General features: G+C 38.5%; 1 protein-coding gene across 1 annotated transcript in view; it reads right to left on the bottom strand.

Annotated features, from left to right (window-relative positions):
- ZNF292 (zinc finger protein 292) overlaps nt 1-11,396 on the bottom strand; it is a 29,826-nt gene extending 18,430 nt beyond the window's left edge. Inside the window, exons 1-3 of the mRNA XM_008640242.2 lie at nt 11,212-11,396; nt 10,651-10,729; nt 9,179-9,314 (exon numbers count right to left, since the gene is read on the bottom strand). Coding sequence (XP_008638464.1) covers nt 9,179-9,296 — 118 coding nt within the window. The 5' untranslated portion in view covers nt 9,297-9,314; nt 10,651-10,729; nt 11,212-11,396. The remainder of the gene's footprint in view (nt 1-9,178; nt 9,315-10,650; nt 10,730-11,211) is intronic.
- Nucleotides 11,397-12,197: the final 801 nt, after the last annotated feature.

Below are 12,197 nucleotides of genomic sequence, written 5' to 3'. Positions count from 1 at the left end.
CTACACTAAGCACCCAACTCTAGGTGCCTCATTGGAAGGCATAAGAATCCTACAAAAAGGAGGAACATGGATTAATGTTCCGATTCTTAAATATATATCTCAGGTCTCATCCAGATCTTCAAGATCAAAATTGTTTCAGCTTTGAAGCATGAGGTTTAGTACTACCTACAGAATATTTAAAGTCAGTTATAAAAACTAGACACATAGACAATCAATTTTGTTTAATCCTTTTGACATTAACACCTCCCTGTTTCCACAAGATAGATATATACTGCATTAAAAAATAATTTGGTTTTCAATTACCCTCACTTTAATAATACATTCTCACATCTTTTAAAAACAGCAGACTTTTTCTACTGTTTTTTGTTTCTTTTGTGAAAACCAGCAGATACATTATATGCTTTCAGTGTTAAGAGTAAAATCTTGATCCTTTCTAAATGTGATTTTTTCCAGTTTTGAGTATTTTCATCACCCCTTCCCAAAACCTTGTGGTCATCTGCAGTGCTCACTTTCTGACACATCCTGGTAGGAACTTTCATTATATTCCTTTCAATTTACTTGTCCTGAATTTCACCTGAATCATGCTGCCCATTCACTTAATTTATATTTTCTTGACTTTTCAAGTCCTGATTCGTCTTGATGAAGTAAGTACTTTCAACATGTAAAAAATGAATTCTCTCTCTAATATCTGAACTATTAGAATATGAAACATGAGGTTTGATGGAAGAAAAAAGCTCATCTCATTTTATTTTTTGTGTCTTCCTATCCCATTTAGTTTGATTCACTACTGTCTTTATTTCATGATTTCTCCTTCTTCTAGCTGCTTATACGGAACATTACTAAAAGTCCATCTTGAAATAAATCAGGTCAACCATTTTCTTTACCACTTGAGTGCACAAGACTTTAGGGCAAAAAATACTGCCTTTTCCAGAAACTGGGACTGTTAGACCCCATCATTATCTTTCACGCATTTTCAGATTTATGGTTGAATTATCATTTCAACCAACTTCTCAGTTGTTTATTCATACATATCCTTGTACCTTGTTACACATGATCAGCAATGGCTAACTGATGTGTAAGAATATTCAAATCAAATGAGCTCCTTCTTCCTCTCCTCATGATGATGAAGCTATGACCAGATTTGTATTTATGTAGGAACAAAGGAAAACCAGAGCACACTAACCGACAATTGGTAGACAGTAAACATTTTTTGTATTTATTAGGGGACATTCTTAGCAGCACATAAATGTTCCTTTAATGTCATTACCCATGCATTATAAAAAACGTTCCTACTCCTGCCAACCCACAAATGACCCTGTGACTAACCACATTCAATAGTCTAGCCTTGCTCTTCCTCCACCAGGTACCAATAATCCTTCGCTCACATTTAGTCCTGGATATAACATCGGAACATTTTACCTTATTTCTGTAACAAGATACAGGAAGACCTTAGACTTTAAGATATATTGGTAACCCAAGATGTTTCACTCTGATTTATTACTGTAATTGCTGCATTTAATACTGTAAACACTATGTTCTATCTGCTAGTTCTCAGTAATCCCCTTCCTTTGGTGTTTACTGCTTCAGCCAGCCTACCTTGCATAAGCATCAGCACATTTTCTGTTATCTTCTCAACAAGACACAGGAAGACCTCAGGGTTAGAGCTACATATTAGCTCTTAAGCCTTTATTCTAATCCCAGTGATAATAACCATTACGTTTAGCATCTGAAAGCTCATTCAAAACATGAATTTAAATTACATTTATTTTGTAACTGAACTATAGCTGACATTTTAAGACAAAACCCAGCACTGAAATTACAGGAGTAAGTTTATGGTGGGGAACAGTCTTAAGGATAAGATTCTGAGGTTATTGAGGGAGATTTTGTTTGTTTTTAAATATTTTATAAATATATTTTATCATGCAATACCCATTTCAAAAGTTATTGTGGACAAATTGTTAGTTTACCATAACAATTGTAATTCATAAAAATGCTTTGAGACACAAGTGCTCATCTAGAACAAGTCACTTAACCCCTATGAGCATAAAACTTGACATATTTAATGGGAATGACTCTTGGAAAAATTACTAAATGTCATTTTTGTGCAATGCTCCCTCAGCCATTAAAATTCATAAACATGTTTGTGCAAGGCATGTGCAAAATTCATATGAAATTACAGAATATGAGAGAAAATAAAGACGTGCAGATAACATCTGACAGGTGGTACTACAATCTACTAAGGCTAGCAAATTAACTTGGACAGACTGGGATCTAACCTTTTCAGACAGTTTCCCTGTTATCCCCTTGAGTCCAACAGCTGGCATGTCAGGTCCTACTACCAAGTAATTCCATGCCAAGTTCACAAGAAGGACTATGAACTTTTATTACAGGTATTGCTCATACCATACATTGATTAAACCAGAGAAAACATAATCCATAGATTAGCAGCACACAAGTGCAGGAATAAGCTCCAAGCAGTAACAGGTTCTCTGTGGAAGACAGTCCACATTAATGCCATGTTTTAGCTGACTAGAAGACTTGAAGAGCACAAAGAGTATTTGCCTTACAAAGCACTCATAATCCTACTACCAGACCCTTCATCAGATGTAGGGTAGGCACAGATTTATCTACCACAGACCTTTACATCTTATCAACCTTGCTTTGGCCAAGGAGGATGAAGCCAGGAGGTGAATATACACATGGACAAACCATCTCAAAGAACTTCAGTTGCTAGTCAGGAAACTACTGTACTGGGTCTGGCTGGGGTAGGGTTAATTCTCTTCACAGTGGCTGGTAGGGGGCTGTGTTTTGGATTTGTGCTGAACGCAGTGATGATAATGTGGAGATGTTTTTGTTATTGCTGAGCAGGGCTTACACAGAGCCAAGGCCTGTTCTGATTTTTGTGCTGCCATGCTGGGGAGGAGCCTGGGGGTGCTTGGGAGGTTGGGAGGAGACACAGCCGGGACAGGTGACCCAAACTGACCAAAGGGACATTCCAGACCATGTGGCATCATGCTCAGTATAGAAGGCAGGGGAAGAAGGAGGAATGGGGCCAACGTTTGCAGTGATGGCATTTGTCTTCCCAAGTCACCGTTAGGTGTGATGGGGCCCTGCTCTCCTGGAGATGGCTGAACACCCGCCTGCCCAGGGGAAGCACTGAATTCATTCCTTGCTTTGCTTGTGTGCCGGGCTTTTGCTTTCCCTATGGAACTGTCTCTATCTCAACTTTTGAGTTTTCTACCTTTACCCTTCCTATTCTCTCCTCGATGCTGCAGGTGGGGGAGTGAGTGAGTGGCTGAGTGGGGCTTGGCTGCTGGCTGGGGTTGAACCATGACATCTCTTTAGTCATCTTCAAGTGTTAGTCTACATATGCATTCACACTATGGGTGACTCTGAACTGACTCGATGCTTTCCATATCTACCAGGAGCTGGGACTCAGAATCCTTCACGCAAACAACGTCTCAGCACAATTCTGCTGAATGCAGCATCAATCCTGGATGCTTCTGTAGTGGCATAGTGTCTGGAGAAAGGGTAAAAGAAGTTCCAGATGGCTGCTTTGAATATACCCAGGAGGAAAACACTATTTTTTTTTCTCCTCTCAAAACTGAGGCTGCTGGTATCACTCAGCTTCTGGTGACAGGTGCTCTAATTACTGAAAATAGTTCCACGTTGGCTGTTAAATTCTGCCTGTTATCCACCTTGACAATCTCTGGATAATGATGGCTGTATCTGGATCCTCTTTTCAGTGACATATTCTTTAGATGCCTCCCTACTACATTTAAACTTATGAAAAATGCAAGAACCTAACTCTTGGCATCCAGGTTTAAATCTCTAAGGATAATTAGAATTAGATACCAAAAAAGCAGCAACAGCCTGGCTTTTCGTAGGGTTATCCTTTTCCTCTAGACAGTTCCTCCACTCACCCTCAGTATCAACTGAGGAGATACCAGTGACCATTTGAAGGATTATACCATCACTACAAGAAAATAATAACCTCGAGGATGGAAAAGCAGGATCATGCTGAAGAGCACAAGCCACATTGACAGAAACTGAGGATGGAAGTGCAGTGTTTTAAGACTGTATAGGCTATTGCATAACCCCAAACACTTCAACTTTCAGGAAACTTAATTTTCAGTTGTCATTAATTCAGATCAGCTTCAATTCTAGATTAGTATCAGTCCTGATCTCACATTAAGCTATCTGGTAGTTCAGGAGGAGGCCAGTAAGACAGAAGACCCACTATGATGTGAGAAAATTAAGACAACCTTACTAAGGTTTCCTTCTGTAACCAATTAATGAAGTGGAGAAATGTGGAAAATTCCTCTCTCCAAATACAAGTGCTTCTTGTCTATCATATGCAATCTTGAGAAAAAAAGAAGTCATGCAGGTCACCATACAAGTGCAATGCAATGCAGTGTCCAATAGCAGTATGGAAACAGCTGATGAGTGCTACAGCAGGTGAACCATTTACTTCCAGCCTAGTCAGCAATTACAGCTAATAGTGTTTTCTTGAATTTAATGGTGTGGATAGGAGACCTTATTTTCATATAATACCTTTCCAGACTTCTTTCTGCTTTAGTACTGACTAGTTGTCCCCAGTATTTGAGGTGATGGAAACTGGTAGAGCTGTGCTCCACAGCAAAGAATGACACCAGTGTATCTCTGAAATACTATTTGAGAACACTGGTACTTTGCTATCCTCACGACTCAATAAGATTACGTAATTTTGGGTGATCTTTCAAGTCTAAAATGTCCACAGTGATACACAGACAAAACTCCAAATTTGATAAGACATTCTTTAAAGACACAGGAAACAGGTTTAGGTGGAAAAAGAAGAAAATTGATGTGAACAAGCAAGTAGTTTACAGCTCCTGAGCACACTTGTAAGAGGAATACTGCTGAGGAACCAGAATTCGAATCTGGAAGTTCCAGACCTAGTCACATAATTGTTGTGTGTCCTGCTGAGTAAAGACAAGGGACAGAGGCAAGAAACAACAAGACACGAGGAGCTGGGGGAATGATCTGTCCTTTCAGCACTGAACTGCTTGAGTGGAAGATTGCCTGAGTGCTCTTAAATTAATGTAGATTGATCCAGACCCAGGAAACTCAAAAGGAGTTCCTCAAGAAACCTCTCAGATGGGAGTCATATATAATGCTATCAAATTCAGATGTTCACTGAGGAGGCCCAAAAATGACAACCAAAGATGATCCAGTTGCAGCAAATAAATTATCTTTGGAGTCGCCAGTCAAGAACAAGAAAAAACCACATTCCTCAGCTAATTAGGAATCCAAATACTCATTTCCAGGCTATTCTTCCATACAGACTAGCACTGTGGGAACAAGCACAGTCACAAACGACAACGCTTATGTTTCACTAGCAGAGGAAGAGAGATACATTGTCTTCAGAAACAACTCAAGTTGTAGGTTTCAGCATTAAATAGTTCCCAAGAGAAGATTCTCTTTTATTTTCTGCACAGAATTTGGTAACTTAAGCCAGGCTTCCCAACTTTTATGATCATATATGGCAATGCCAATGTTTGTCACCCAAGCTGGTGACAAATCAAGGGGACGGAGAATATTTCCAACATGAAAAGATCTTGTATGTGCACACCAGCTCAAATTTGTATCTACTGCATGCATGTAGTTTCTGCAGTACAGTTCAAGACAAATTTTGCTGTTTTATATCATAGTACTGTATGAACATCTTGTAGTAATGCAGCAATACTCATCAGCAAGGAAATCCATGACAGGTATGCTGTTCTTAACACTGCTTCAAAGAACTGTATATCCACCCCCTACTTTTTTTGCACTTCTTAGTGCATGAATCCTTACCGAATCCTTACATTAAATTCATCAGAAAACTGAGCTGTGTCCAAAGCAGTCAGAAGTAAGGCAATTACTTTAATGACGTGGCACTCAAGAGAATAGTCTCCCTAACATCTTACGTAGTGAGTACTTCCTGCTCATATTTAGGTGGAACCCATGCAACAGACCATTCTCAAAACTAGGAGAGCAAGAGAATAACCCAGTTCAGACAAGCCTGCATTTCCTTGTCTGTAATCAGAAGCAAACAGCTGCGCTGTGTGGTCAGAAAACACAAACTTTTCTCACACTATGTCTGAAGTTTGTACAGTTTGAAAATAAAGGAATTCAAAAGGCTATTCTTCCCCAAGTGCAGGACCCTGCATTTGCCTCTGTTGAATTTCAGAAGGTTCTTCTCTGCCCCTCTCTTCAACCTGTCAAGGTCCTTCTGAAGGGCTGCACAGCCCTCTGGGGTACTGGCCACTCCTCCAGCTTTGTGTCACCAGCAAACTTGCTGGGGAGGCACTCTACTGGCTCTTGGATCAGAGATTCCCTGAGGGCTGATCTTTTCAGTGAAGACTGATGCAAAGAAGGCATTCAGTAATTCTGCCTTCTCTGCATCACCTGTTACCAGGGTCCTCCCTCTATTTAGTAACAGGCCCACATTACCCTTTGTTTACTTTTTGTAATTATGTATCTGAAAAACCCTTTCTTGTTGTTCTTGACATCCTTGGCCAGATTTAATTCCAGATGGGCCTTGGCCTTCCTTGTCTCCTTTCGATTTACTCTGACAACCTCCCTACATTCACTTCAAGTGGCCAAACCCTGCTTCCATCTCCTGTGTATTTCCTGCTTATGCTTGAGTAGTGACCAGAGTTCTTTATTCATCCATGCATGTTTCTTGCCCCCTCTGCCTGATTTCTTGCTCATCAGGATGTATCATTTTTGAGCCTGGAAGAAGTGATCCTTGAGTATCAACCAGTTCTACTGGACCCCTCCTCCCTGCAGGACCTGTTCCCATAGGATTCTTACAAGAAGTTCCTTAAGGATGCTAAAGTTAGCTCTCCTGAAGTCCATGGTCACAATCTTACTTATTGCCCTGTGTCCCCTCATCCAATACTGAACTCATGAGCAAGTTCTTAAAAGACTCAAATATAATGCAAATAAATATTAATTAAACCTCTCTCTTACAAGTACCTTACTGTTACAATGGCTGCAGGGTAGTTGAGAGTAAACTAGTAAAGGAGTACTCTGTGGGACTCTAAGGACTACATACAAATCCAAAGTCTGTATTAGGTGCATAATAAGTAATTAAAAGAAGGAATGAAATGCAAATCTTGTGGAAGAGTAAGCATAACTTTTGGGGGGGGGGAAAAAAATCAATCACATTATACATTTACTGGACTTATCCAAGGGAGCTGTGGTAATTTGAAAAAAGGAGATCCAATTTATTTTCTAAAGAAGTCCATCAAATCCCTAAAGATGCCAAACTCTCTTGGCAGTAAAAAGAAGATCCTTGTACAGATAAATTATCAGTTAATAGAAAAAGAACAAAAAACCCCAAACAAACTCTCAGTGGGTTTCTTTAGGATCTGTACCAGGGACAGCCTATGTCCAGGACTTTTATAAACATTTGGAAAAGAGCAGAGAACCATGGCAAAATATGCTGACAAAAGCAGGGTAGTAAAACCATGCCAACAGTCCACAACACAGCATAACAGATAAAATTAAAATGTTGATTAACCCCCCAAAAGTATTTTCATGGGGGGAAAAAAATGCAAGCCTAACATGCAGGTGTGGTAGGGGGAAATCCTAACACTGAAATAGGTACTAGTCTTCAAGAAAATGTCTTGCTTAGTCCTGATTTAAGAAAACACTAGTTCAATGTGCAGTCAAGAAGCAAGGCTAATGTTAGGAAATACTGTGAAAGGAATGCAGAAAGAAGCAGAAAATCATATTGACTGCTGAATAAACCTTTGGTTCCCCATACAAAGAATGGGGTAGTAAAGCTTGAAGACATATGTAAGACACTACAGAAGAGTGAAGATGAGACATTTTCCTGGGTTGCAGTGTATTCTATTACCATCCTCATGAGCTGCTGAAACCAGGTGGGGCAGTGTTTCCTTGCCTCCTCCCTCCGGACTATCTTCTGTTAATGAGCCCATCAATGCCTGGCCTCATGCCTCATTACCCCATTGTGAGATGCTCCACCCAGAATGAGGAACCAAGCATCCCATCGTGGATATAATCTGAGATTCCGAAAACCACAGACACCCCTTCCACTGGATTCCCAGAGGACAGCAGCTACATAGCCACCACTGGACCTCCAAGGAAGAGCAGACCCTTCTACAGGATCACCACTTCGACAGAACCACATCCACCACTTCAGGAGGACTGCAGCCACCATCTTATCAGACTGCTACTGACACCCTAACAGGGTGTCAGGTTGTATCCTGACTCTGTCAGTTTAAACCAGTGTTTTCTGCCTTTATTTTTTTTAAAATTTCCTTATTAAATTGTTATTCTGACTTGGTGCCTCCTGCTGGTTTGTTTTCAAACTAGTATAGACATGATAGCAGTCTATCGAATCAGGTCTTGTGATGCATTCATTAAAAGACACTTGAATAGTTAACTTGTCAATAGATAGAAAATATCATATGAAATAAGCAGGAAAAGGAGGCAGACAGTAAGAGGAACTACTTCACTTGATGTAAGAACTGTGCAACTGCCACAGATGCTTACATGTAATGCTTTATACAGATTCTAAAACCATTTAGGCAAAGAATCAAAAAAACAACTAAAATTTATTCACACAAGGATACCACTTCTTTGGTGAATTGCAATCACCAAAACGAAAATAACATATCAGGGCACTATCCTTGTAAGCTTCTGCTGATCATATATTCTTCCCTATGCAACTACTGTTAGCCATTCTCAGAACTCAGGTCTAAATGAAACTTCAGTAAAGGCCCTCTTACCATTTGCATTTTGTAACTGAGTAAATGATATTCTCATTTAAAAAAAATATGCAGCTTTAATTTTTTTTATGTCAAATACATTTTGTATATTAGTATTGAACTTGCCCCATTGTAAATTAGCCTGTATGTAAACTCCCTTCACATGGCTTATAAAGAAAATGGCAAGAGAATTCAAGGCATTATTGCAATTTATGTAAAATACCAACATTAAATTATTTGTATGTTCCCATGAACATACTGTCTTATTAATTCAGAAAATGCCACAAGCACATTTATTTATATACTTCATAAATTATCACAAACTATATTGAACAAAAAACTTCCATATATCATAACACTATTTCAGTGTATGATAAAAATGAAGTATATATTATCCCAACCATAATGTTAAATTTTACCTTTATCTGGGTCCAACTGCTCCTGGGAAAGAATAGCACACAATACTGGGTTCTTCCACACTCCCTTCTCTTGTGTAAGTGTTGTTAAAATGTGCAGTTCCTGGCTGCCATTTTCCATCAAGTTTTTATGAGCCACCTGAACAATATATTTTACAAAACAAAGTATTGTTTAAACAAGACATAAGTAATGTGTCTTTCATACTCCTTTATACCTTATGTTGTCAAAATAACACCTGATCAAATAGAGAGTTAAATGTATAACAAAACAATCTTAAAATTCAGCCTATATAGGTTTTACTTCTGCCTCTGTTGCCTAAGATTTAAGATGAAAAACCAAAACAACTGAGTGCCTCAAACTCACCTTGAGATTTATTAACAGGCTACTTCTGAAATTTCTGAAACTAAATTTTGAAATAGGCCTCTCTTTTAAAAATGGATGAGTAATTTCTCTGGTCCACATATTGGCCTGGTATCAGGTGCCTAAACTTTATCTTCTCAAGCTCTTCAGCAGCTCAATTTCTATGTACTGGAGACACGGAAAAAAATACTTTTATAATGTCGAAAGATTTTAGCTGTTAAGATCTCACTGCACGGTTCTATGCAAATACGATGAAACAGGCTGGAGTCTTAAAATCCATTAAAATATCTTCCACTACATTTATATGCTAGAATAAATTCTGTGAGCAGATGTACACTTGGGAGCAAACTCAATACCTACAAAAATCTCGGGATTAAGTAGCAATACACAACTTACACTGGTCCTTAAAAAAAAAAAAAATCAAGAAATGGCTCATTTTTCTTTTACTTTTCCACCTGCTCTCAAGGCTGTGGAATCTCTCAGCATCAAACACATCTCTTCAGAATTGATTTCTATAAGGCAATTGCTAGTCAAAATCCATTCTAAAATAATCAGCCTTTCATCTGCCTACATTATTTAGGCTGAGAATCCTGAGGTAACTGTATCTGGTCTTTTTCATTATTATTCTTTTCTCCTCCCCCCTCCTTTCTTTTTTTAAAACTGTGGATGGGACCTCCCACTACATATTTCTGATAAATACTGAGGAGCAGAACTTGTTCCAACACCCTCCTTTAAAGCAGAGCTCTAACCTTAACCAGCCAGTGCCCTGAGAGATCTAACAAACCTTCAGTATCAACTGGCCTTTCATTCATAACTTTCAAACATACAGCCATATATAGTAAAGAATGACTTATATGATAATATTTCATTTCTAAGAGTGTTAATAGTCAACTGTATTTTAAAACATGAATTTTCTTTCAATAATCTGTAAATTTTTTTTCTCCACAGCTGCTGCATGCAGAAAAATGATATTACCTTCAGCAATTACTGCAGAGTACATAGGATTCCCAGCTGAAGGCCTTGCTCCTTACAGACATGCTACATACTCAATATCCCTAGGTTTCCAAAACATTCTGAAAACTTATTAAGTCTTCATTTCATGAATCAAACTCACCTGTACAAAAGTCTGAAATTCTTCCCATTTATCTTCAGGTAAATCCAGAGGCAGACAGAGTAAAAGTTCAATACAGCTTCTGGAAGTCAAAAAGGAGTATTATTTGAGGCAATTTTTGACTTCTAAATTATATAATCAACAATTCTTTATTCTAATATCAAAATAGTTGTTTGAAACATCAGCCATAAAACAGTTTGCTTCCTTGAACACATAAAGAAAAAGAGGTCATGAACACTCTTGGAGATACTGTAAAAGCAAATTCTCTAAAAGACACCATAAAAAAAAATTATCATTGAATCCAACCCTGTAAAAGCCTGTGCAAATTGATGCACTTTCAGATTGCATGCAGATCAAGAGTAGCAAAGTGCTTCAAGCCAGTAATGTTGGCTTGTCCTAGGTCAGGAATCCTTCTTGCCTCAATTCCAACAACCAGATATTCTCCTTACATACAACATCCACTGTGAGGAAGGTAGGTGCTGAGACCTGGACTCAGAAACCATTTAGCCAATGAAAAGTTAATAACATACAGACTGGTTTTAGTAACCAAAAAAACATACTCACAGTGCTAAACGTTCAAGCACAAAGGCTACGTTTTCACACTCAGAGGTAAGGTAAGGTCGTGCTTTAACATAACTTCGGATAGCCACCGTGTACACCTCCAACAGAGGCAGGGGATCTTCTGATGTTTTCCACTTTTCTGCATATTCCAACAAAGTCTATTTAAGAAAAGGAAAAAACAACCCAAAAATCAGGAACAAATGTAAGTTTAAAATTTTGTATTTCTCACTAGTAGATCTTCTTAATATAAATTAAGTATTCTCAAAGCATGCTTTTTTCCTTAAAACTTACTGTTTCATTAACAACTGACACTTAGACTCCACACACAACCATTCCTTAATCTTATAAAAATGTTATGACTGACACTTCCTCCCTGTGGTAACATCATTTGATTCATTTTACATTCCTATTTTCCAAATACAGAAGCCTGAAGAGCATATCATAGTTAAGGGACTGAAAACTCATTTTTAGACATTCACTTCTACAGTTCAGCTTCTAAAGCAAGTAAATTTGAAAGCATGTGTCTTTATTTTAACTTCTCTCCTTTCAGGAACAGTTTAACATTTCCCCTGCGTTGCCACCTTGAAGATAAAGGTATCTTCAGGACATTGCTTTTTACATGGCTCTGAAAGGAATATATTCTCTACATTTTAAAGACACCACTGACACACCGAAAGCTCATTAGTCAAAAAATTGTTTTCCTACTTGCTGCACTAATACCTACAGCGATTTCAAAATAAAACTCATGAGAGTGACAAACACCACCAACCAAAGTACAAAAGACTTCTGTTCATTTCAGTCAAGGCCAGGGGACTCAGACACACATTTAGGCAGAGTAGATAGCAAGGTTCTCCAGTTAACATCCAAACCATATCCCCCTTGGATCTCTCCTATCATGCCTAGGGTAGGTAGCTTGATGGATTGCAAACAATTCCTATACTATGGCAGGTTGCATGGAGTCTATCATATTACAACGATCAATTTTGCTG

The sequence above is a fragment of the Corvus brachyrhynchos genome, unplaced genomic scaffold (assembly GCF_000691975.1).
Source record: "Corvus brachyrhynchos isolate BGI_N302 unplaced genomic scaffold, ASM69197v1 scaffold87, whole genome shotgun sequence".
In the NCBI taxonomy this organism is placed as follows: domain Eukaryota; kingdom Metazoa; phylum Chordata; class Aves; order Passeriformes; family Corvidae; genus Corvus; species Corvus brachyrhynchos.
Note: the sequence above shows the minus strand (reverse complement) of the source record. Positions and strands in the feature narration are given on the sequence as shown.